The 27566-nt window shown below is 40.9% G+C and overlaps 1 protein-coding gene across 7 annotated transcripts in view; it reads left to right on the top strand.

The window, feature by feature from the left end:
- The window catches only part of LOC114790510 (polycomb protein SCMH1), a 40645-nt gene extending 13392 nt beyond the window's left edge, over nt 1-27253 (top strand). For 5 of the 7 annotated variants that reach the window (XM_028980645.1, XM_028980644.1, XM_028980642.1 and 2 more), the window contains 10 exons: nt 142-388; nt 18763-19001; nt 19143-19340; nt 19871-19997; nt 22731-22931; nt 23081-23248; nt 23546-23659; nt 24529-24654; nt 26077-26219; nt 26544-27253. In XM_028980645.1, coding sequence (XP_028836478.1) covers nt 142-388; nt 18763-19001; nt 19143-19340; nt 19871-19997; nt 22731-22931; nt 23081-23248; nt 23546-23659; nt 24529-24654; nt 26077-26219; nt 26544-26669 — 1689 coding nt within the window. In that variant the 3' untranslated portion in view covers nt 26670-27253. The remainder of the gene's footprint in view (nt 1-141; nt 389-18762; nt 19002-19142; nt 19341-19870; nt 19998-22730; nt 22932-23080; nt 23249-23545; nt 23660-24528; nt 24655-26076; nt 26220-26543) is intronic. The other 2 variants (XM_028980641.1, XM_028980647.1) reach the window with 2 other exon arrangements.
- The last annotated feature ends 313 nt before the right edge of the window (nt 27254-27566 follow it).

The raw sequence follows: 27566 nt of genomic DNA, 5'->3' as shown, positions 1-27566 counted from the left end.
TGTAACATTCAGTACTTGATAAAATAGAGTAACACCGTGACCATACTCTATTTCTTTCAGTAATTGTTGAGTGACTGAGTGTAGCAGTAATCAGTAAGAGTGCTGACTCTCCATCCTTCTCTGCTGTTTCTCTGGCCCCAGCAGGAACCTCCGGCCCCAGAGCAGAATTCTTTTCAGGTGGGCATGAAGCTTGAGGCTGTGGACCGGAAGAACCCACACTTCATTTGCCCAGCCACCATTGGTGCACTGCGTGGGGTGGAGGTGCTGGTCACTTTTGATGGGTGGCGTGGTGCCTTTGACTACTACTGCCGCTACGACTCCCGTGACATTTTTCCTGTTGGCTGGTGTGCACTGACAGGGGATAACCTGCAACCTCCCGGTACCAAAGGTCAGTTAGTCTAATGGCCTGTTGCCAATTATTAGTATGAATCCATTTTTTAAAATGCATACTATTTCTGGGTATTAAATTTTGGTATACCAAAATTAGGGCTGAGCAATATTGCATAAAATGACACCAGTCCATCTCCAAATCTCCAAATTAATGTCTTTGAAATTGTGTTGGGTTTTACTTACCTCCACGGATTCACTTCTCTACGCTGTTCTGCAGTGCTCAAACCAAGATGGAAGAGAGATTGATAATAGCAGTTATTTTAAGATGGTTGAAGCGATTTCATTCAGCTGGATCATCTTAAATCAAATTTGCATATGCTAAAAAGAAACTGGGTTGAATGTATGGAACATCACAACTTAGGAGGCGAGTTTTCAAAATCAGTGGGGGAAAATATATTGGAGCAAAAAAGGATTTGGCGGCCACCAATTGTGCATGTAAAGATAGGGAATGATTTAAAATAAATTAATATTGTCCCTTTCAGCTTGGTGTCAAACTACATGTCTAAATCCTTGTACATTATAGATAGATAATAGGTGTTGGGTTAGGTTTAGGCTTTTATTTTGAAATGATGGGCTTTCTGAACATGCACTCAGTGGATTTTTTTACGCTGTCGCGCGTCACCCAGGACTGCATAAAATACACTGTTTCCTTGTATTATAATGATCTCTGCCCTGTGTGCGCAACAACCAATAAAGTTGAACTGTCAGGATCTAATCAGTAACTCAGACCACACCAGTCCAGCATAGATCTCCTACGCTGCACCACAGTTGCACCCTATTGGTACAATACTCAAGTTTTTATGTGTGGGTAGCCTGAACAAAGGGATACACACAGTTTTTGCTTTGTTCCCCTCAACAATTCAGCTGTTAGATAATATCACGGCTTATTGTTTTAGCATTTAAAAATGTAAGGGGGTTTGTATCTGATGGAAATAGGTTCTATTTCATGCATGTATTTTTATTCCTTTGAACTTTTTGATGTAAAATACAGAAAATGCATATATTTCAAACAAAAGGATTACAAAAGGATGTTTACTTGGCACCTACTTGTCAGAGTTATACCTCGTTCTAACACTTATTAAATAACTGGAGAAGAAAGACACGAAGCAATTGAGTCCGTTTTACTTGCAAGGAGAGCAATCAGAGACGCACATTACTAAGTTACTATTGTTACTAAGGCTCACAGTCCGGTAGTATCTGAGGGTAATTGATCGAACAACATTTTTCCTCCACACCACCACCATAAGTCCCTTTGAGACAGCGGGTTAAAATAAGTCCCCACATTTTGTACCGTATAACACCAATCTCTCGGTGTCCCTTCTCCTAGTAGGTTCTATCTTCCCATTATATAGATACATGTGAAATTTCCTTGTGTTATTTTACTGGAGAAGATAGGTTTCACTTGTTCTTTTTAGTGTGGCTCTCACGGTTGTAGGCCTGGTCCCATTCTGCTTTTCTCTACCCCTTTCTTTATCTTCTTGCCACTATACTGCTATTGTTATCATTACACAAATCACTACCACGCACGCTTTTTGATACCGTCTATAATCCTTCATTTCTGCCAACCTTTTTTTCCCCTTCTGCCTCTTCTAGGATTGGTGGCTGTAAAGTGTTCTTCACTGATTTTCGGGTCTACCCAGATTCTACACGTCTGAGTCCACCCTATTATCAGACTTTTGCTCACCTTTCCCGTCGGCAGGGTTAGCAGAAATGACCTGTTTACAATGCGACTGATGTATCCAAGTTCCTCTTTCCGTTATTTTAACAGCCGTTGGTGTCGTCAGGATCATTTGGTATGGCCCTTCCCACTTCGGTGAGTGCCAATGCTTCCGCTTTATGCTTTTTACGAGCACCCAGTCTCCGGGCTCCACCAGTGTGCCATTCATTCGCTCCACCAGCCCCGTGCTTTGTGGATTGTTTTTTAGATTAATGTGAAACATTTTCCCAATATTGTTTACCATCTGATTCACAAAATGTGTCCCGTTGTCGCTATATATTTTCTCTGGTATTCCGTAGCGTGGGATAATGTCTTTACACAAGGCTTTTGCTACCGTTAGCGTGTCTGGATGTTTGGTTGGAAATAATTCTACCCATTTAGAGAATGCGTCAATAATGACTAAACAGTACTCTTTCTCCTCACTTTTGTTCAGTTGAATAAAATCCATGTGTATGACCTGAAATGGATATTGTGGCTTGGGGAACTGGCCACGCTTTGGTCTTAAGTTTCCTTGAGCATTATGTTGAGCACATATCAAACATGTTCTACAGAAGTTTTTTGAAAATGAGCTAAACCCATATGCCATGAAATATTGTTGTATTAGTCCTACCATCCCTCCTGTTGAGACATGAGATTTCCCATGGCTCAATATAGCAGCCCATTTAAACATATTCTTTGGTAGGATAGGTTTCCTCAGGGGTCAAATGTACATCTTGTCGTGGATTGAAGCCCCATGTTTCACCCACGTATCTACCTCATGTGGGGTGCTTTGTTGTTGCATGTCAATGAGAATGTCAGGAGAACTGATTTGGACTTGGTCAATAACAAAAACATGTATGGTTTTTTTCAGCGGCTTGCTTTGCAGTGCGGTCAGCAAGGGCATTACCGAGTGAAATTGTGTCTTTGGAAGTAGTGTGAGCTGCACACTTACATATAGCTAATTTAGCGGGTAGGTGCACAGCTTTTAGCAATTCTCGTAGTAATTTAGCATGAGTCACTGGCTTGCCAGTTGAAGTAACCATTCCCCGGTTATGCCAATACTGAGCAAATGTGTGTACTGTTGCAAATGCATATTGACTGTCAGTATAAATGGTGACGTCTTTCCCTTTCATTAGTTTACAGGCCTCTGTTAGAGCGACAATCTCGGCGGCCTGCGCTGAAAATGAGGATGGCAAGTGTTCTGCTTTGAGTACGGTATCATACCGTACTCAACAGCATAACCCGTCAGTGTTTTGCCCAGGTCATTTTTCTTAGAAGAGCCATCAACGAACACTATCTCACCCTGAGGCAATGGTTGGTCACTTAAATCTAATCTAGATTTGGCTGTATGTTCTGCGAGTGCTTGGCAGTCGTGTTGTTCTCCGTCACCCGGCAAAGGTACCGATGTGGCTGGGTTCAGTGTGGTGCAGCGTTCGCTGGTGAGGTGGGGCTGTGACAGCAACGTCGCCATGCAGGAGAGGTGCCTTGCAGGGGATAAAAAGATCATGTTGGTTTGCAGTAGCAAAGCCGCCACTGCATGCGGGACCTTAAGGGTCAATGGATGGAATAAAACTATTCCAGCACTTACCTCTACTGTCATTGACGCTGCTATGACCGCCCTCACACAATGTGGTAATGCGCAAGCAACATTATCCAATTTAGATGAGAAGTAAGCAATTGGTCTCAATTTATCTCCATGTTGCTGGCTTAAAACAGATGTCATGTACTTTTCTTTACAGTCCACCATTTGTATAAACGGCTTGCTATAGTTTGGCAAGGCTAGTGCTAAACTGGAGGTCAGCGCCTGTTTGATATCACAAAAAGCTTTTTCTGCTTCTGATGTCCAGTTCAGCGATGATGTCATTTTTAGGTTTTTGGAGTAAATTAAGGCTGTGAGTTGGGAAGTAATTTCGGCATAATTTGGCACCCAACTTCTACAGTAATTGGTCAAGCCCAAGAATGACATCATTTGTTTTTTAGTGATTGGTTTAGGCGCCTGTAGGACTGCTGTCTTTCGTTCTTCCAGAATAGTTCTGCCACCTGCACTAAGGAGGTGACCTAGGTATTTGACTTGTGGTTTCCATAATTACAATTTGTTTTACTAACTTTGTGCCCCATCTTAGCTAGGTAATTTAAGAGGGCCACAGTGCCTTCTTTACATGCTTCTAGTCTTGGAGAAGCCACCAATATATCGTCAACGTAAAGTCCCCCCACTCCCTCAGGTGGTTGAAATTTTGACATGCTGGCATGCATGGTTTGTGAATATATAGTAGGGCTTTCACAATAGCCCTGAGAAAGTCTAGTATAGGCATATCGTGAAAACGAACCAAAATTGACTGTCTGTGTCACTGGGAATGGAGGAAAATGCATTACTAATGTCGACCACAGTAAGTATTTGCGCCTCTGGTCTTAAAGAATTCAACAACGTGTGTGAGTCAGGTACCCACGGAGCTCGTGGTGCTACTGCGGCCTTTACTACCTGCAGCTCCTGCACCGTTCTCCATCCTATTGAGGGAGCTTGCCTTTTTACCGGGAATATAGGTGTATTTCTGTAGATAAACAAAACTTAGACATAAAACAGAAAAATCTGTTCAGTTAGTCAAAGTCCAGTCAGTAGTGTCACAACATGTTTTTTTCCAGTTAAACTTAGTCAGGTAAAATAATGATTGTTGTCATTATTCTTTAAATGCTCTTGGTCTCTGTTCAAGTAAACAAAAAGGGCACTGCGCAAGTTATGACCATAACATTGTAGTAATCTCAATGCTACCTTTTAATTCATGCATCAAAATGCTGGTGTCTATTTCATGCTTTTTCAAAATGTAAAAATCCCATATTCCCATATTTCCTTTGAGGCTGAATAAAGTGGAAACCCACTGGAAATCGCTGGGCTGATGCCCAGACGGCAAATTCTATTGCTAAAAGTTCAGTCCCAAACCAAACGAGAGAGAGAGGGGAGGAGAGAGAGAGAGAGAGAGACCGAGAAGGAGGGGGAGGGAGAGAAGGAGGGGCCCCACACATACACTCACATACCCGAGAGAGAGAGAGAAAGATTAGGTCTGCCAATACATGCAGACTCTCACACACACACACACACACACACACACACACACACACACACACACACACACACACACAGAAGCTGGAGTGTCTCTTCAGAACTCCGGTCCTCCACGAAAACACATCTTGCTCGCAATTTACACAGTCTGATATTCTCTATCTCACACACAGAGCCTTGTTGGCTGTTATGTCTATCCCTCCGATCACCCTCTGCTTCCCATATTTTAAACAGTCTCCCATTATACCCATTTCCTGCATATTTTTACCTGCCGCACTTCCCTGCCATTTAAGTGATAAGACTGTCTTACAGGGGAGGAGCTGCCGGCGCAGAGGGAAGCGCTGGTGGCTGCGCTAGCAGTCCCATCGCCCCCTCCTCTTCTACTCCTTCCTCGTCAGCCCTACGCACCCCTCCCCTATGCCTATACCCATTTTTTTCCTTAATTTGGACCAGTGTGCTTTTTGTACCTAAAACACTGGTGTTCAGATTACAGGACAGTGTTAAAATACCTCTCGTGGTGTATTCAACTTCTACCTCAAATGTTTTGGGGTGTGAATACCTTGCGTAAAAGCTTCCACAAAAGTCACACTGTTCCGTTTCCTGTGATTTTTTTACATGGAGTGTCGGTCTAGCGACTTTCACTCCCTCTCATCCACACAAGCACTCCGCATGCGCGCTCTCATACACCTGTATGAGTTTTACACAACTTTTTTCTTATTGAACGTTCCTTTTACCCGGGCAGAGGGGTCCGTTTCCCCGTGGATTTTAACCCTTTATGGGAGGAGTCCGCCCTCCCCGCAGAATTTAACTGCCACCTGGCAGAGGAGTCTGCACCTCCCCACGGAACTTAACTGCCGCCTGTCACCTGCCAGAGTCTAGAATACCCAGGGTTTGTTTAAGTAACCTCTTGTTACTTCAGTTACCTCTTGTAACTTCTTTTTATGTAACCTCTTGTTACCATACCATTCATACCATTTAAATAGAAGTCAACTTACCCCGTGCCTTCTCTCAATCATAGAATTCCTTCAACCTCCAGACTTCCAGTCGACGGTCGGCCTACCAGTCCCCAAAGGGGTCTGTTCCTGACCCCTCTTAAGGAGTCAGCCTTGGCCAAGGTTTTCCTGATGTCCGCCCCGTCCACTGGAAATCCTTTGGTGTCTTGGAATCCGGCTCGAAGGACCAATTAAATGTCAGAGTTATACCTCGTTCTAACACTTATTAAATAACTGGAGAAGAAAGACACAAAGCAATTGAGTCCGTTTTACTTGCAAGGAGAGCAATCAGAGACACACATTACAGCATGCCTCCAACAGCTCTGTGGTTTCTGACGTGCCTCCTCCTTTTATTCAATACTGGGTGGTACATTCAGACGTCAGCTGGGTTTGTTCCGAACATAGAAATTCATAGAACTTCACTGTTGTTTATCTCATGATCGATGGTCTCCTCCTTTCTCCATCTGCAAGTTTTCCATTCGCTGTTTTCCCAGGTCCCGCCAGGTCTCGGTCATCTCGCCCCGGCGAACTTATTTTGCAACCCTTCTCTTGTTCCATGGTTTCTCTTCCAAGCAGCTAATGATGTTATGATGTTATCATTACAAATACAGATGTTGGCTAATGTTTAATATAGCTGGTGTTTGCCAGAGGTTAACATTCCAAATACAGAAGTAATAGAAAAAGATGATTGCATGATAATTTATATACTTTTTCCAACACTACTACACACTACAGTGGAAAATAACTATTTAAAAAATCTAAAGAATGTTTCTTTTTAACAAAGATCGTTGTCTGTTAAATAACCCAAGGTGTATTTGTTCAAGAAATCACAGTATAAAACAACAACTGCCTTTGGCCAGCATCATTTCCTACAGGTGCACTTGCACAAAGGCAGGGGTTTTGCATAATTATATTCAGGTGTATGATCAGGATGTTCAGCAGTGAATTAATTCAAATATTTAATTCACTGTTTATATATATGTATACACTTTCTAAAAATTGTTTTGCATAATTGATCATTCAATGCACAGCATTGAGGACGCCATTAATTCTGATTGAATTTCCCTAAACCTGCAAGGAACCTGTTACTATGCTTAACAGTTACCTAGACACACTCATTATTATACCACTCTCTGTCACCATCTACACTGCAGACTTCTCCTTCTCCACCAACTGCTTCTTGCTTCACCGATAGTCAGCCTCATCACTGATGGGGATGACAAAGAGTACAAAAGAGAACTGACCTGAAACGTTGTAGATCAGTGCCAAGATCAATACTGTAAAGACTTTAGAGTTGGTGGTAGACTTCCGCAGGAACAATCATCTTCCATTACAACCACTGAATAGCACGTACAGACGTTGAGAATGTGGAGACAGACACAAATGCAATCTACAAAAAGGGTAGTGCAGGCTGTAGCTGCTGTGGAGGCTCAGGTCTTTTGGAAGAAATTTTGATGGCACTGAGCAGCTCCTTCAGTGGCAGGCACCTGCATCCATGATGGAGAGATTCAAAAGGTCCTTCATTCCAACAGCTGTCAGACTGTACAACAAAGGCCTTGCAATGGACCACACATACATAGACTAACAAACACACACATCCATTGTGCAATAAGTGTATATTTCCACTCTTTACATATATAAATACATATATCTGTAATTTGTTATATATTCACACATTTTTATACACTCATACACATTTATATTAGCAGATTATTTATTTGAATACTTTCAGCAAGCTGTAATATTTGTATTTTCATAATTATAACATTTGATTATATTGTATATTTTTGTTGTTTTTATACTGTGGTGCTTGAGAGACACCATTGACCAGACCACACATAAAAACATGAGTATTGGACCAACAATCGTGGAATAGCGTAGGAGATCTGTGCTGGACTGGTGCAGTTGTGAAGCGCAAAGGGCGGAGATCGTTATAATACAAGAATACACCGTATTTTACGCCATCCTGGGAAATGCGCAACGGCGTAAAAACGTCCACAACGGCGGTTTTTACTGTGTTTGCACACAAACACCATTTTAAACCACTAAGCAGCATAAAAACGGTGCTGTGGATGTTTGAATGCAGTTTTTTACTGTGTCTACTTTTAACATTACGCCGTTTTTACACTGTTAACTTTAAAATCTTGTTGTGAAGGTGGCCTTTATTGATTCAGATGGGTCAATACTGCACAGCCATACTGCACAGCTCTGGTACCACGCAGCCATGTTCTTGTAAGATTGATCCTCTTGAATGGTGGAGACTACATGAGGAAAAATTTACAAGGGTTAGCCAACTACTTCAAAAGTATCTTTGCATTCCAGTAACAAGTACTCCCTCAGAACGAGTCTTCAGCATTGGTAGCAATATCATAACATTGCTGACCAGCTGGCCCCCATCTTCACTCAGATCTTCAACATGTCACTGGAGCTGTGTGAAGTCCCTTCTTACTTCAAACACTCCACAATCATTCCTGTCCCAAAGAAACCCCAAATTACTGGACTTAATGACTATAAACCTGTAGCTCAACATCTGTGGTCATGAAAACATTTGAATGACTGGTGTTGGATTATCTGAAGGACTTCACTGGACCCACTGCAGCTTACTTATAGAGCATGATGCAGTCAATATGGGACTGCATTATGTACTGCAACATCTGGACAGACCCGGGACTTATGTGAGGATCCTGTTTGTGGACTTTCGCTCTGCCTTTAATACCATCATCCCATCACTCCTGAACCCCAAATTATCCCAGCTCTCTGTCCCTAGCTCTGAATGCCAGTGGATTACCAGCTTTCTGACAGATGTGCAACATCTAGTGAGAATAGATAAAATTACATCCAGCACCCTTATCCAGGATGTTGATGAGTCTGCTTACAGACAGGAGGTTAAAAAGCTGGCTGTCTGGTGCAGTCTTAACCTGGAGCTCAACATGCTCAAAACAGTGATGTGATATGATAGTGGACTTCATTAGGAACCTGCCTGCTCTCCCCCACTCAACATCATGGCCAGCACTGGCTACAATGGAGTCATTCTGGTTCCTGGGGACCATCATCTTCCAGGACCTGAAGTGGGACACTCACATTGACTCCATTGGGGAAAAGGCCCAACAGAGGTTCTACTTTCTTTGTCAGCTAAGGAAATTCAACCTGCCACAGGAGCTGCTGGCACAGTTCTACACCGCTATCATTGAATCCATCTTCTGCACTTCTATAACTGGTTTGGCTCAGCTACCAAATCTGACTTTAGAAGACTGCAGAGGGTAGTCAGGACTGCTGAGAGAATCATTGGAACATCCCTCCCTACTCTCCAAAACCTGTACTTATCCAGAGTAATCAAAAGGGCTAAGAAAATCACTCTGGATCCCTCACACCAAGCACACTCTCTCTTCAATCTTTTGCCATCTGGTCGTCGCCTCAGAGCACTCAGCATCAAAATGACAAGACAGAGGAACAGTTTCTTCCGCCAAGCAGTCCATGTCATGAACACTGTGATGTCATGAACATGACATGACACAATGACCAGCACTGCGGCTACAATGGAGGCATTCAGGGGAACAATGTGGTACACGCAACGCTAAAAGATACGTATTTACATTTCATATTTGCACATATACCTTTTTTATATACTATACAATATATTATATATTTCTGCTATGTTTCTGCTATTTTGCACACTATTTTGTATATCTGTACATAACTGCTTTTACTACCTGTGTCTTGTCTTGTCACTGCCTTTTTGTTGCAGTTCTGTCACTAAAACAAATTGTGTGTGTAAACATACCTGGCAATAAAGCTTACGTTTACATTTACAGCATTTATCAGATGCCCTTATCCAGAGCGACTTGCAATCAGTAGTTACAGGGACAGTCCCCCTGGAGCAACTTAGGGTTAAGTGTCTTGCTCAGGGACACAATGGTATTAAGTGGGATTTGAACCTGGGTCTTCAGGTTCATAGGTGAGTGTGTTACCCACAAGGATACTACCACTCTAAAGCTGATGCTGATTGGCCTAAATGCTGTTTTGTTATTTAGAACTATGTTTATACAAAGGAAAAGAGATTGGTTGTGCTGTCTTGCAAAGTATATAAAAAATCTTTTTTATAAGATGATTCTCTACGTGATGCACGGGACAAGTTACTTTACCCCACAACAATTGTCAGAACAATGAACAAGTGTGACGTGGATAGAAGTAAGGCACAAAAGCATTTTGAAGACAATGACAAAATAATTTTGAAAACTTGCAATGTGATTCATGGGACACAGAACACAGCATTTTGTCTCTCGCAATAGAAGTGTACCTATGTTGAAAATTATACACCTCTCTCATCTTTTTAAGTGGGACATCTTGCACAATTGGTTTACAATCTCCTTTTTTGTGTAAATAAAGTCCATTAGCATGATGTGACAAACCCCAAATTGTGTAATACCGAGTATGAGTCATCTGGTGAGTAACATCACCAGATGATTAAACATGCTATTATTTTGCTGCCCAATGAAATGACTAAACAAAACCAACAAGTTATTAATTAGGGGTGCTGAAATTAATCTCATAATTGATGCATCGCTATCAACTGCACAAATCTTCATTGATGCAGTGCAGAACATAATCAGTTATATCATAATGATGTTGCTTGGTGATTTTGTGGTGGCAGCATAAAAATTCTCCATAAAAAGTAGTGCCGGTAGTGACTGTGAGTGCCTGATCTGAGTACAGCCCTGCTCCATGTAGCATTTTCGCACTATGCGACACTCCGTGCAACACGACACTATGGTCAAAGTGACCACTGCATGCTGTGATGTATTTTTGTGCGACCAATAGAAGCTCAACCCACTCTCTTTTTATGAAGAAGCGCAAACCCTGCACAGGACATGCCACACTTGTTCTGATACTGGCTTTAGATTTGAGCAGGAAAATCAAGGCATTGGTAATCGTAATCAAATTGTATCATGTGACCAGTGAAGGTTCACACCTATATTATTAATGCAAGGTAATTTATATATTCATTCAGAATGATATGATTATATCAGGGTGTGTTATATTGGCTGGATCTGACCTAAGCCCCCCCCAAATTGTGAGGCAGCTCTTTTTACTTCACTCAGAGCTGAGCAATCTCTGTTTTATGTTTTGGTTTTTATTTTATTTATGGTATGCCTTATATTTCTGATGTTTAAGTATGGTTCATACATTTTTTCATTTTGTCTCACCATTGTACAGCGCTTTGTGACTTTTGTCTGTAATAAGCGCCTCTCACTGAAAAAAGTTTGTAGTAAACAAAAATGTTGAAAATGTTTGATACTCATCACAATTTGAATAGGCAACACCTTTAAGGTCCAAAGGCTTGTTTGATTTCAGCAGTGTTTCACCACTAGGTGTACCAAAAGACGCTAATTTTAATGAATTGATACTTGATACTTTTATAAATAATTTGCTGGTTGGAAGCAGGGTGTGGAGAGTGTTCGGGTGAAGGCAGTGAAAAGGGAGGAGATGAGGGCAGGCTTTGTAACTGTTGAATTTTTTGAGTGTCTGGCACTGGTCCACCTGGCAGTGAGGACCTGAGCATTTTATGCATGAAGCTGGGCCTCAAACTGGCACAGCAACTCAGAATCACTTCACTTTAAAAAAAGAGGGAGGGAGGATGGGAGGGATCCAGAACAAGTGAGACAGAAGAGTAAGAGAGGAAAGAGGTGGGAGATTGACTGAAGAAGCTTTTCTCAAAGAAGAAGGGAGTGAAAACAGAAAGTAGAAGACGAGTGTTGGATGGGAGGGTCGAATGTACTGAGTGTGGAGGAGAAGGTGAGGATTGGAGCCCACACACACATTCATACAGACTCTGACACACAGCTGTTTGAAGACCTGCCTAATGCAGGAAGAGAGTGAGAAAACTAAAGTTATCAGGAACGTTTATTTCCAATCATTCCATCCGGTTCTGCCTTTGATTGTTAGTCTTTCCTTCCTGAATGTGGTAATATTTTTAGAGCTCTGTGTGTGTGTGTGTGTGTGTGTGTGTGTGAGAGAGAGAGAGAGAGAGAGTGAGAGAGAGTGTGTGCGATTGTGTGTTTTTATGTTCTGATGTTTATGAGTCACTTGATGTCTTTACTGCTCAAAACGTCTTAAAGCAGAGCAGTGAATTTATGGTATGCCCCGCCCCTGTTTGTGTACCGTTTGTGGTGCCGCTAGATGTGTTTCCCACCATAGTTACAATGAAACCAACGGCACATACTTCATCATATTTCCTTGTCTTAGCTCTCAGGATACTTACATTTGTTTCATTATCTTCGTCTCTCTCCACCTCCTCCGGTTTATTCGCTGCATGTCATATGTCCAGGGCTGATAGCGTTCATTTACATTTACATTTAAGGCATTTGGCAGATTCCCTTATCCAGAACGACTTACAACGTGCTTCCATGTTACCATCGATAAAGTGATCAATTCTGGATCAATCAATTCAGGACCCACAACTATGAATACAATCTTTTTATTCACTATTGTAGTTTCTATTCATAAGTCAGACAATAAGGCACCATGGCAGATTTCCGGCTTACCGACGTGGCTGTAAAATAAATATCAGGTTCTTCCTGTGACCAGTGACCAGAGGGAGTTCTCCTCATGTTAAAAATGTCTCTGGTATTACTGAACCAGGAATAACCTAATGAGGAGTGAAGAGTATGTTCTAAATCAAATGAACAAAGCCTTCTAACTGTCTTGTTTTGAAAGTGAAGTGATTGTCACACGGGATACACAGCACGCAGTGCACACAGTGAAATTTGTGCTCTGCATTTAACCCATCACCCTTAGTGAGCAGTGGGCAGCCATGACAAGCGCCCGGGGAGCAGTGTGTGGGGACGGTGCTTTGCTCAGTGGCACCTCAGTGGTACCTTGGCAGATCGGGATTCGAACCAGCAACCTTCTGATTACGGGGCAGCTTCCTTAACCACTAGGCCACCACTGCCCCTTTTAGGCACTTTTAGGTTTTAGTGTAGTGTCGTGCAATCATATGAATACATGAATGCAATGAACAGCTCATACGATTTCATGAACACAAAATTATCCAATTTCTTTTATATGTACTTGGACTGAAACAACATCAAATTCTGTCATTCTCTTGAAGTTTACCAACTGACTAAACTGACATCGGATGCCCAGTCTGAATTCAGTGTTCTTGTAAATGAATTTCTATCATTTTAGTTGAGTCAACCTCGCGCTGTAAATGAATGGTCAGTAAACACAAACTTCCAATCTTTAGTACCCATCCTTTCTGTTTGATTTGCTGCTTGTAAATTTGTTTCGGTTATTGGTTAAGGGTTTTCGCATGTTGCACACACAGCTCCCAGAGTGCCTTTCATGGCTGCCCACTGCTCACCAAGGGTGATGGGTTAAAAGCAGAGGTCACATTTCGTTGTGTGCACCGTGTGATGTGCTTGCTGAGTTTCACAATGACAGTCACACTTTCACTTTCAGGTGGTGGTGACCGCATATACAGCATATATCAATTTCCGGGGAATTTATTATTGCAGGAGATTTATTACTTTTCACAACTCAAAGCCACACCCAACAGCGCTTCTCTCTTAAAGCACCATACACATTTTACAAGTTGTATGTGTGATGTCACAATAACAACAATATTTATTTCTTATATAGCCCAAAATCACATACAGTATGTCTCAATGGGCTTTGACAGGCCCTACAGTTGACACCCCCACACTTGACCCTTCTGCACACAAGGAAAATCTCTACACACAAAAAACTCTAGGAGAGAGAAAATATAAAGGAATAAACCTTGGGAAGCAGTGATACAGATAGGGACCCCCTTCCAGTGTAGAGTGAGCCTGCAAATGGTGTCAGTGCAGCGTTTGTGATGATTATTGTCACTTTGTCATTGAACACAATGACAGCCCAGGTGGGAATGGATATGGAGTCGGGTGACAGTGAACTTGAAGTTAAAATGCAGCAACACTAGAAATTTATATCAGCACCTAAAATGTCCTATTTATATCCAGCAGTTCCTACTATATGTAGTACATCTTTCTTAAAATTTACCTGTTTTGAGACAATTCTTATTGCTTTATTTATATTTAGTAATATATTCACCTCTAAGGCTCAGAAGAAAGTTCAGGCTCAGGATTTTTTTTCGATATCACTCCTCAATATCCTGCGTGCTCTTTCCTTGTGGCAAAAAAACATGTTCCATGGAGTCACAAGCATGCCAACGCCACCCCTGATGATATAGAGCTGATATAGAGAAAGTGTCTACAGCTCTGTTATCCTATTGTTCTCTGAGCAGCAATCTGTCAATCAGTTATGTAGATCTTTTTACAATGTACTCAGCAGGGGGAACCTTTCCTTCTGTGTTCCTTCCACTAAATGAGATTTATCCAGGAAATATGGCTTATACAGGTTATTGCTGTCCGGTTGTGTATTATTATGTGAGGTAGAATAAAGACCTGATGGTATGGGCCAAGCATGGAAATACACAAGGCTCAGCTATGCTACTTAATCACTCCACACTGGAATGCTCCCCAAAAGAGATTTATCATCCACATGGGAGTGGAAGAGAGGGATAAAGAAAAAGAAAAGGCTGTCTTAGTATTAAGTTATCTAAAGTGACAATAAGTGATCAAAGAAATAAACATTTCTGGCAGCACCAACTAGAAAGTGAAGTGATTGTCATTGTGAAGCACATCACACGGTGCACCCAACAAAATGTATCTTCTGCATTTAACCCATCACCCTTAGTGAGCAGTGGGCCATGAAAGGCGCTCTGGTAGCACCAGTGACACCACTGTTGTGCTTGGGGCAAGGAGCTACCACCTTTTTGAGGATCTTGGACATAAATGGAGTGTTTTAGCAAGTACTGGGTCAAGGATACAGGTTGATGGCTTAGCTGAGGAGATCAAGGAAACAAGTTCAGAAAGTGTAATCTGTCAAAAGAAATCAAGCGTAGTTACATAGTGATCAGTTAAGTCCTCAGAAAAATAAGTATAGTCATCTTCATCAACAGGAGTAAATTAGCTAATGTTATGTCTCATCTGATTTATCTTAGTGTTTTAAGTAATCCATGTAAGTGCTGCTTCTAAGTGCAGTTGTAGGCTCTTTGGAACTATCATTAACTCTGGTTAATTTAACAATGGTGTCAAATAAAAATTGATGATTGTTGTTTTCTTCTATCAAAGAAGACAGATATGCAGATCAAGTAGATGAAAGAGCTTTTCGATATCTATAAGACTGTCCTTCCAGGTTTGTCTGAACATTTCCAGTTTTGAGCTACATCATTTCCGTGTGTCCTGCTTCAGTTGACTTCAGTTGACTTCTTTTCAACATTAATACGCTTGTTTTTTTACTGGAGCAACAATATCCAGGGTATTTTGGAGTAATGTATCCATGTCGTCTGCTACTTGTTTTAAGTTGTCTGCAGAATCTGGTTGATCGGCTGGCCACAAGGTTGGAAGAAGATGTCATATACATGTGGAATTAGTTAAGATGCATTGCTCTTGGGATTCTGGATCCTAAACTCACATTAAGTGTACCATACCATATTTATTTATAAAGCTCTTTAACACAACAAAGGAGCTGACCAAAGTGCTGTACATTAAAATAAAAAAAGAAGTAAAATTACCAGGAACAAAACAAACATGGACAAAAAGTTCATAAAAAATTCAGAACAAAAAAAAAAAAACAGAATAAAATAAAACATGCAGCAATTTGAATTTAACAAGGGGTTGAATAAAACAGAGAATATTTAAGACAACATATTAATAGAGTTAAGAAAGGACTGCCACATAAAACACTGCATAAGAACACTGTACAAGAACCACGTCACACTGGGTTAAAAGCCAGTGTGTAAAAGTGAGTTTTTAAATGAGATTTAAACACAGTGATTGACGGAGCCTGTCTGACACTGATTGGTAGGTCATTCCATAGATGTGGGGCGGCCACTGCAAAGGCCCTGTCACCTCTTTGCTTGTAATGTGACCGAGGAACAGACAATAGTCTCTGGTCTGGAGACCTGAGACAACGGGGTGGAGTGTAAGAATGGAGTAGGTCTGATAAATAGGCTGGAGCCGAGCCATTCAGTGATTTAAAAATAAATAAAGGAATTTTAAAACTGACTGTAAAACAGACAAGGAGTCAGTCTTGTGAGGTTATGATCTGGGTTATGTGATCTCGCCTGTTTGTACCAGTGTGGTGTACCTGTTTGTACCAGTTTGTATGCAGTTGCAATAAATACAGAAGTCAAGGCGGGATGTAATGAATGAGTTTGGTCAGGCACCTTAGCTGAAAAAAAGCACGATTTTACAATATTGTTAACCTGTGCACCAATTTTCAGAGTTGACTCCATTTTAACACCAAAGTGTGATTAAGAAGTGGTTTTATGCTTGTTACGATGATGAAATTCGAAACTCGATACCGATACAAAGGATGGTACTCGATACTACAGGAGGGGGGGGACAAACACAGTATCTTAGGAACAGGAACTTGTCTCTCCAGTGAAGAGACAAGTAGATAAATCCTGGTTCCTGACAACTGCTAAACGAGGACATAGCATGAAACGAACCAGAGGGTCACCACAGCCACCACCACCGTTACAACTACTGCTTCAGGGATCTTCAAGTGGACCAGTAGCATCATAATGGACACGTAATCTAGACCATGACACTGGACTTCTCCAACCCTACAACTGTACGACTTATTATTATATTGTACAAATCATCATCAGCCTTGCACTGACACCATTTGCAGGCTCACTCTACCCTGTCTGTATCACTCCTTCCCAAGGTTTCTTCCTTTCTTTTTTTCTCTCTCCTAGAGTTTTCTTTCTGTGGAGTTTTTCCTTGTGTGCAGAAGGGTCAAGTGTGGGGTTGTCAACTGTAGGGCTTGTCAAAGCCCATTGAGACATACTGTATGTGATTTTGGGCTATATAAGAAAAGAATGTTGTTGTTGTTATTTAGTTAAATATATAAAGAAAAATTTGTAGATAATTTAGCTTGGTGCTGCAGAATAAATCCTCCAGGCTCCATTTCCTGTTGTGTCAGTTTCCATGAACTGCCAGATGAAAAACTGTAATTGAAGTATCAATACCAGTGGTGATTGATATCAAAATCAATTGTAATTTTTTTGCATCGATTGGTTGTTTTTTTAACATTACCATTCTGCAATGCATATTATCAGTTGACTTCATGAAGGAAATGTTCGGTTAGGGGTTGAGGAGGCCTGCTTCATTTTGTGTGTTTGCTTGCATGCATTTGCTTTTGGTCTTGGGCCCTAGCTGGTGTATTTGCAGCATGTGGGTGAGGTGTGTGTGTGTGTGGTGGCCTCTTGAGAAATGGCTGGGGGAAGTTGTTTCTTTCTGTCTCTCACATACATGAACAGTTTGTTTGTATCTCAGGGTGGTAACTTGATGTGATAAATGTGCTGCATGCATGGCAGTTATGTCATTGTTTATGTTCCTTATGCAAGATTTTATATGCCATAACACTATTCAAAGTGCTCACAATATTTTTTATGTGAAATGTGTTTTTGGTTAATCTTATTATTATTATTATTTTTCTAGTTGTGTCTGTTCGTTAATTAAGATCTTTTTCAGTGTAGGCTTTGAAGCGACTCATTCTTTGCAGTGTGACTCATTGGAGTGGAGTGTTCTGAAACTGTAGGCAGGAAGGAAGTGTGTTAAAATGTGACTCCCTCACATACATACACACACACAAACACTTCTCTGACTGGCTTCTGAACCTGTACAGCAAACCCTCAGGGTGGTTACCATTGTCCAGGCACCACATTAAGCTGAATCTCCACTGAGTACAGCACCGGCGCTCAGGCCTTGGTGGGTACCACACATGCTCCAGGTACTGCTATAACTTTAGGATCTTTCCTTGGTGAGCGTATATAAGGACTTTATGGGGTGTGATGGTGCAGCAGTGGAGGGAAAATGGGCTGTAGTGTTTCTGAATAATTTTCTTTTGACCTCTTTTAAAATCCTGTCATTTCTTATGTAGATGTTCCAGCTCACAGGCTACAGGGATGTTAACTCAACTCTGTGTTTAGGAGCAGAGATTTGAGTGGGTCTAGGTGGATCTGTACAGCAAAAAGCTTTCCCTCATTACTGTGTGTGTATGTCAGTGTGTGAGAGAGAGTAATGAGTAATTGTTTTTTTTTTTTAGCCTTCATACTAAAAGTTTTGCCACCACTGTCTGCCCCCCCCCCCCCCCCCCCCCCTTTTTTTTTTTTTTTTTTTTTATCTCTGCTCTGAGGTCTACACTTTGTATCAAGTTATCAATACTTATCCTGATGAGGAAAAGGGGCAAGCATCAAAACCTTCCCTATTCCTTCATTTAAAAAAAATCCTGAATTCATTTTTTAAACAACCAACACACTTGATGTTTTTCAAATTCTTTCATTTAGGGACAGTTTCCAGTTCATGTATTAAGCCTATGTATAAAGTGCTCTGTTTAATATTTTTGTTTTATGAGTAAGGTAACCTGTAAACTTGGAAATGTGGGTGTTTTATACCATTGGTTAAAAGCTGTATTGTGGACTTGTACACTCTAATATTATTTTTCATATCAATTTAATTATTTTCATACAAAATTAATTTCATAGGTTTCATTGTAATGATTTTATTTCTCGTTTACAGTAGGCTTACCAAAGAGTCTCGGCGCACTGACAGACGGAGCAGTGGAGGGAAGTGTGATTTCCCCTACACTGGGGCGCCCCCCAGGGCAAAGAGGCCGCAAACCAGGGCGGCGGAATGGCAAACTGCCCGAACTCTGGGGCCAGAAGACGGTGGGGATCGGGCCTCCAGCTTTACCTCCAGGCAAAGGAATAGAGCCTATAATAATTCCTAAAAAGCGAGGCCCCAAGCCTGGGAGTAAGGTACTGTTTGATGCTGTTGGACTAGTCAGATTGACTTGTAGAGATATTCATGTAACTATACTCCTTTACACTATTATTATAATATTTTTTTGTGATAGTAGCACTAGGTGTTTTATTCAGTTATATAATATGTTTTCTTAGAGGACCTTAGTAATGAAATTGGACTGGACAAAGCGTTCCACATGGTTGGATGGAGCCATGACAGGATCTTGTCGGCCAGTCACACGGCCACGAGGCCGACTGCCCGCTAACTGGGTCCACAGAGTACAACCGGCACAGCAGATGCCAGGAGAACCCATCAAAATTCCAAAGAAGCGAGGACCCAAGCCTGGCAGCAAGGTCAGTCACACACTGCCTCGTGTGTGTGTTACTGTGTCAGCCTTTTTAATAGTAAATCTGATTTGAAGTGTTAAATTCATAATTAATACAACATTGGACTTTTTCTGTTAGGATTTGTAAAGTATACTTTTTAAACAATTATTTATTTTAAAGGCAGATAGGAGTGGTCATAGGCCAGTACATACATGAATGAAACAGGAAAAAAATGTATCAAAACAAAGACTATAATTTTAGCATAAGCAGTATAAATACTCCTTGCTTATGCATTTACATTTACGGCATTTGGCAGACGCCCTTATCCAGAGCGACTTACAACGTGCTTTCAAGTTACCATCAATGAAGAGATCAATTCTCTAGTTCACTAGGACCCCCAACTATGAATAAAATCTTTTTATTCACTCTGTTGTAGATAATTGCAGTCATTAAAACCTTATCATTGGCTATAAATATTTTATAATTATGAATTTTCTTGTCTTACTATTAATATTTTAAATTGAATCTGGGTTCTGAAGCTTTACTTTTTCATCCAGAGAAAACCCCGGGTTCTGCCCAACCCTGTACCAACCTCCCCCACCAGCAGCACCCCTGAACCTGACACCAGCTCTGTGCCACTAGATAATGCAACCATCCCCAGTGCTGCCCTGCAGGCTCCCACAGGTACTGCTGCCCACTCAGTTCTTAGATCATAACCAAGGTTGTTAATAATTGAGTATTTGGATGTGGCCCAAATGTAAGGTCTGTGATTTGTCTTGAGTTTTGTTGCTGTTTTTGCTGATGAAATGTGGGAAAAACATATATTTCTTTATGCCACTCAGACCCTTGTAAAACATCTAGGGCTGCAACAACGAATCGATTAAATCGATAAAAATCGATTACTAAAAGAGTTGGCAACAAATTTCGTAATCGATTCGTTATGTCGCGCGACGCGGAGATGTTTGATTATTAAAAAAAAAAAACTTTATTTGAGCGCGGAACGGAGTGAACACACCTGGTCTCTCTCGCGCACAGATGCTAGCAGAGTTTGGCGCCTCATAGACAGCGCGGAGCAAAAAAAAAAAAAAAAAAAAAACGAGCGGAGGTAGAGGACAGATATATGGCGGAGGCAACGAAATCTGTGCGAAATATGCAAAAGCGCGGCATGGGAGCACCACGGCAATGATCCAGCACTTGAAACATGTTGGAGTGTTTGAGGAGGAAGAAGGGAGTTCAGAAGCAGGGTAAGTCACTACAGAATCCTACTTTTGTTCCGTTTTGAAGTGAGGAACGTAATGTCCCTGGTGCTGGTGTTTAACTCGCCGCGGAGGAGATGTAAGACGGGGACTTACAGCGCCACCCACAGGTGTGGAGGGGGGATGAAACAGCGTTCGGACTGTTCTATGCATCTCCGCGTGGACGCGACGGAGGGTGGTAGTAGCCTAGTGGGTAACACACTCGCCTATTGTGTCCCTGAGCAAGACACTTAACCTAAGTTGCACCAGGGGGAGACTGTCCCTGTAACTACTGATTGTCGCTCTGGATAAGGGCGTCTGATAAATGCTGTAAATGTAAATGTTTACCCGTCATACAGCTTGACAAGCATGGCAAGTTAGCGTTAGCTCGTTAATAACAGTAGTAAAGCAGGGGTGCTATAGTTACTTTGCATTAAAAGACTAAAGACGTGTTTTTATTCACTAGCTTTTTTAGACCATTTTTCAATCTGTTGTCATGTATAGCTACACTGCAAAAAAAGCTTTTCTTACCTAGTAATTTTGTCTCGTTTCCAGTCCAAATATCTAAAAAATCTTAAATCAAGATTACTAGACAAGAAAATGGCATGAGAATTAATTGATGCTTAAAACTTCTGTTTGAGATTATATCTCATTAAGATTAGTTTTCTTACCCCAATGGCAGATCATTTTGCTTGTTTTAAGCAAACAATCACTTAATTTTTAGATGTTTTTTCAGAAAACAAGACAATTTCTTATGCTATTTCATGTGTCTAGTAAATGTATCTTGATTTAAGATTTTTGGACTGAAAATCAGAACAAAACTACTAAGTTAGAAAAGCATTTTTTGCAGTGTGTGTGTGTCAGTGTGAGAGTTTGTGAGTGTGTGCGTCTGCAGTGTAGTGTAGAGAACAAGTTCTGACATTCAAACAAATCCTGTTAAATTTACTGATTTGTATTGTTCTTTATTTTTTTTATAAATTATTTATCGTTCTGGCAGCTCAGGTGGCACTTTATTTAAAAAAAAAAAGTCTATATTTGGCAGATGTAGAGCATACATGTGTATGTTTTTTGTGTTAGTCCATTTTTATTTAATGTTATTATTATTATTATAAAAGCTCAAGGAGCAACATGTTTGTGCACTTTCTAACGATTTTGGTTCTGTTTTTGAATAAAGGGTTGGAAATGAATGCTTTTCTTGTTTTTTGTTTTTTTTTATCCGATTCTACAATAAATCAAAAAAATTATCGACAGATTAATTGATTACTAAAATAATCGTTAGTTGCAGCCCTAAAAACAACAACATTTATTTCTTATATAGCCCAAAATCACATACAGTTTGTCTCAATGGGCTTTGACAAGCCCTACAGTTGACACCCCCCACACTTGACCCTTTTGCACACAAGGAAAAACTCTAGGAGAGAGAAAAAAAGAAAGGAAGAAACCTTGGGAAGAAGTGATACAGAGAAGGACCCCCTTCCAGGGTAGAGTGAGCCTGCAAGTGGTGTAAGTGCAGGGTTTGTGATTTGTCCAATAACAGAAAAGGGCCTATAGTTGTAGAAGTGGAGAAGTCCAAAATGTAGTCAAGTGCCATGGTGTACATTACATGTCCATTATGATGCTACTGGTCCATTTGAAAATCCCTGAAGCTTTAGTTGTTATGGTGGTGGTGGCTGTGGTGACCCTGCCAGTAGTCTGTACTCTTGATTCAGTATTTTGGAGATAGCGAACAGAAGTAGCCGGTGGCATTGTACAGCTGATACTGAAATATGTGGTTATATTGGTATATTGGCGCTACAGTGGCCCGGTACCCTAACTAGGACAGCCTAACTAAGGTGAATTTAACACTGTCTGTGCTTAACAGGGGGACTGTGTTCTGTACTTTGGGTATTAGTAGTGACCCGCAGGGGGGATGGAGGGTCATAAATAACTAAAAGTTCACTCAGGTACTGCGGGGCTTTATAGGTTTTTAAAGTAGGAATTTGTAGTCAATCCTAAATTTGATGGGTAGCCAGTGCAGTGATTGTAAGACTGGGGAGATGAGGTCAAATTTCCTAGTTCTAAATAGAAAAAATTGTGTAATTTTAGGAGAAGTCACTCACAACAGAACATTATTTTTACTTGTCACCTGGTGAGACTAGATTGTTCTGTTTTAAAATATATTGTTGTTGTTTTGTGTGACTAGTATGCGTTTACCTGAATAAGTACGGGAATGTGGGACCTCACTTGGATGCACAGAGTATTCAGCAGCTGCCAGATCACTTTGGACCAGGACGGGCTTCCTCTGTTCTGCAGCAGTGTGTACAGGCGTGTGTGGACTGTGCTCACAACCAGGAAACAGTCTTCTCCTTCCTAAAAACCGGACATGGTGGAGAGGTCATCTCAGGTCAGCCGAAACAGCAAAAAAAGTGAAGATAATATTACTCATGCTCCATATCTTTTTGAAGTTATTTTCCATACTGGATTGTGTTTATCTATAGATGCACTGTATCATGGTTCAAAAAAAAAAAAAAAAAAAACTTTCCCTCCCTGCAGCATACTTTGACCAGCACCACCACACACTGACCCTGCCCACGGTGAGCAGTGTGACATACGTGTTGCGCTTTCTGGAGAAGCTGTGCCACAACCTGCATTGTGATGCACTGTTTGGTAGTCAGCCCATACACCAGGGGGCATTGCACTATGACGGCCACGTATTTCCAGGTCAGCACTCAAATGTGTGTGTTCCTGACTTTCACTATTTAGGGTTTCACATGACTGAAGTTGCCATAGTAGAAAATTGACTATGATGTACACAACAATCTCTGTATACCTTTCCTGATTGATAAAAGTACATTATAGGACAATGTTGGCAGTTTTTTTTTAATTATGACTAAGGCTAAGTTGAGACTACGCAACTTTAAAAAGTGTTTGATTTAGGTTCAGCTGAAACTATTTTAGGGTTTCATACTACACAGGGGTTCACACGCAATTTTTCCTACCATCTGGTCCCCCATTCAGAGAGGAGTAGTTTTGCAGAGTCGGCCCCTTCTGGACCTGGCAGAGGCACCAAGAGGCACCTTCAGGACTCATTCAACAGCGGTTCTGTGCCCAACAAACTATCCAAAAAAGAAGGTAGAACCCACATCTCATTTTCTAATCTTTTTCATCAGAAATAGAATAGTCAAGATTATGTTTAGTCTTGCTGGTCCAGGCTGTTTTCTGGGGACGTGTTCAGTTTGAACATGGGATTTTAGCGAAATTAAAGTTTCACATTTTGGTAATGTGAGAATACAGTGTTCCCAGCTTCCTAAAATACAGTGTTCCCAGCTTCCAAAAATACATCACGGCTCTGGTCCAGCAACAGAAGCGCTGTGAAATGAGGACCTGATTGAGGTAGTGGTGCACTGTCTGGGTCAGTTTATTGGTAGACATTTATAAACAATTTACTCAGCCTCTCAAAACCAGCTGTAATGATGGAGAAGCCAGTGGCCAGTTTAAAGCCGGAAATATACTTACTGTGAGCTGTGTATCTGTACACAGTTGCGTTGTTAACGTTTGTGCTAATATACTTGTCCGAACTGTTCTTTGTAATCTGTAGTGTGTACTCCTTACACTAGCAAACCAAATAACTTATTCAATACCTGCATCTTAAAGTCGTCATCTGTTGAGTGCAGATCTCGCAAAACACTGCCCCTATAATATTACACAGGTATGGTATCCATATCTGTTTACATTCTGTAGTAAGTGTAAGTACATTTTTGAGTAAGTGCATTGTGCACAAAAAACAAAGAACGCATAATGCATATTGCGGCTATACGTACATACATACGAAGGTAGTATGTATTTCTCTGGCCAGTTCTCTATGGACACAGAATGGAATTAGGACAGTTTTATTTGTTTGGTGGTTCTTGTTTTTTATCCAAATTAAGCAAGAACTAAACAAATATTAAACGAAAAAAAAATATCTTTAAGTCATACCCGTCAATGCCTTACTGTCTCAGGTGAGACCTTCCACCTGGAGAATGGAGTTGGAGGCCCAAATCATCTAGCGAACAGCCCTCGGACCCCCAGCTCTGTTTGCAGACCCCTGGTGTGCCGATCACACTCCCAGAGTGGAAGTTCACCTGGTAAACTGCTCCAAACGGGCTCAATAGGTTCAGACATGTCAACACACACCTTCACAAACCCATCGTTCTGTCATGTACACCTGCTTTGGCAGCAAAACAGTCTAGAGGGGCTTAGACAGCAGTCCCATTAAAATGGTGATAGTGGCCTGGTGGCTAAGAAAGAAACAATAGCAGAGCTGCAGGGTGGCGCTTAATCCTGGCCATTCTATTGAAAGTGAAAGTGAAGTGATTGTCACACATGATACACAGCAGCACAGCACACAGTGAAATTTGTCCTCTGCATTCCTCTGAGTGAGCAGTGGGCAGCCATGACAGGCGCCCGGGGAGCAGTGTGTGGGGACGGTGCTTTGCTCAGTGGCACCTCAGTGGTACCATGGCAGATCGGGATTCGAACCAGCAACCTTCTGATTACGGGGCCGCTTCCTTAACCACTAGGCCACCACTGCCCGCCACCCCAATCACAGCATCACATCCATCACTATTTTTCCCCCTGTGCAGATCTATTCCTACACTGCAATGGCATTTCTGGATACTTTCTTCACATGTTGACATATGGCTTGCCTCGGGTGGATTTACGGGTCGCACACAATGCCCAAAAAAAATTTAGAATGTGTTGATTATTCTAGTCCAAAAATCAGTGTTTTCAGAATTTTTGTGGCAAGACTGTTAGGTCATGTCTTACGTTGGTCTGACTTACTGTTCACGCACCATTTTGAGAGGAAAAAAATGTCAATGGGGTATAAAGATATTTTGGGCGTGTCAGTTTGACATACTGTTTACCACTGTGCTGGTAACACAGTTTTTCCCCATGCTGCTAGCCGTCAAAGCTATATATCAAAAATTTGTAATAAATAAATAAATCATTACTAATAACACAATCACAAACCAGCCACTTTATGTAGACTGTCTGCTCCTTCAGTTGCTTTATTAAAGCCTCGTAGTAAGACTTCCCGATCTTTCAGCCACTATGTTAAGACCAAATACTGTAAAGGTGTGTGGATGAATTGTTTAACCCTTTGCCTAAACAAAGAAATAATAGACATAAAAATCTAAAAATCTAAAAAAAAAAAAACAATAATAATAATTTGCTAGTCTGTTTTTTGTTTGTATCATATTTGATACTTTGGGCATTACACATTACAAGTGGTAGTAACATCCAGAAAATAAAACAAAATAAATAATAACTAAATCTCCCTTTATACCGGCTATATGTGGGGATTGTTATAGTGCAAAAAGTAGACAAGCATCAGATGGTATACAAAGGGGTTTTATGCAAAGTTTATTTCTCATGGTAATGTCATGGGTTCCAGAAATGCATGTCTCAAATATGATACGCATGCAATAAAGACTTAAAGACATGAGAGTGATGTGCATCATGTTCCTAATGCAGGGCAACATAAGTATTCTCTCCTCTCTCTGCAGGATCTGGGGGTCTCTTGAGGTCAAGAGAGAGCCCACGACCCAGTGGCCAGGACCCCAACCTGTGGACAGTGGAGGATGTGATGCAGTTCATCCGTGATATTGACCCTCAGCTTGGGTCTCATGCTGACCTCTTCCGCAAACATGTATATATTTTACATTTTAAATGTATTAGTTGAGTTAATGTAAATAATTCTTAGTATTTTCAATGTTTGTTTTGCCTAATTTGATAGTAATAACACATTAACAGTCCAGTCTTGCTATATATTAGGGTATCAAGTGCTGTAGAGTATTTTTTTATGTCTATAGAGTGTCTGTAAAGTAGTCAGGGAATGTAGGATATCTACACTCCCTGAGTGTAGATATCCTATGTTGAATCGATATCCTATGCGTGTATCTGAACTATGTTGAATCGGGAGCAGTTTGTAATTCCAACCACTCTGCCCTGTTCCTCTTGTTGTGTAATTCAGGAGATTGATGGGAAGGCCCTCCTATTGCTGCGCAGTGACATGATGATGAAATACATGGGCCTCAAACTCGGCCCTGCTCTCAAGCTCACCTTCTACATTGACAGACTGAAACAGGGGCACCCATGAGCACAATGCCTCACTTCTTTACATTCCACCAGGACAATACCCAATCACATGTAGTATCCCTTTGATGGGTTCTGGAACCTTCATGTTTGTCCTTGTTTGTCCAGAGCATTCTGATCCATAGCATTTTGTAGCACAATCCAGCTCAATACTGTGGCAATACTGATTTTCCAGTATTGTCCTAAAGGTATTGAGTTGTACAGAGGCACATGGAGACACACCAGGTCATTCTGTGCCTGGATTTTTTTAATACATTTCAGTTTTACAAGATATATTTTTTATCAACCCAGATGACAAAGGCCTTTTTTGAGGCTTGTTTTTTGTACTCCTGATGTGACTCCAGACCAACACTAGATCTGTTCATTTTGCTTATCCTATTAGCTGCACAGAGAACGGTTCAGATGTCTCTTCTCGAGGGACTTTCCATATTTCATACTTTATACATAACACACACCAGCTGTCATAACATGTGTTTTCTGTTTTGATATGGATGTTTACTTTGCCCTTTTGTTATTTGTATTTTTTATACTGTGTTTGTTAGCCTATATTGAAAACAATATCAATTAAATAAAAAATAATAAGGGTTATGTCTGGAGATTATTTTATTTAATGTGATGTGTGCATGCATTTATAAAATTAGCTTTTAAAATAAAGGGTAAACACGTACTATATGTTCATTTGATTTATGTTGATTGTCTAAAATAAAGCAATTCAAAAATGGATTTCAGGATAAGCCAGAGTCTGATAAATAAATGAGCATACAGACAATACTTGTATGGGTCTGAAGGGTAAATTATAAAAATGTATAATTGTAGATAATTATAACTATTATATCCAATTATTGTGAAATAGCTTCCATGCTTCTTCAGGATATGAAATTTGACCACGAGGGGGCACTAA

This window comes from Denticeps clupeoides, chromosome 5, assembly GCF_900700375.1.
Source record: "Denticeps clupeoides chromosome 5, fDenClu1.1, whole genome shotgun sequence".
NCBI classification, from domain to species: Eukaryota; Metazoa; Chordata; class Actinopteri; order Clupeiformes; family Denticipitidae; genus Denticeps; species Denticeps clupeoides.
The sequence above is the reverse complement of the archived record's forward strand: the minus strand, read 5'-3'. Positions and strand labels throughout refer to the sequence as shown.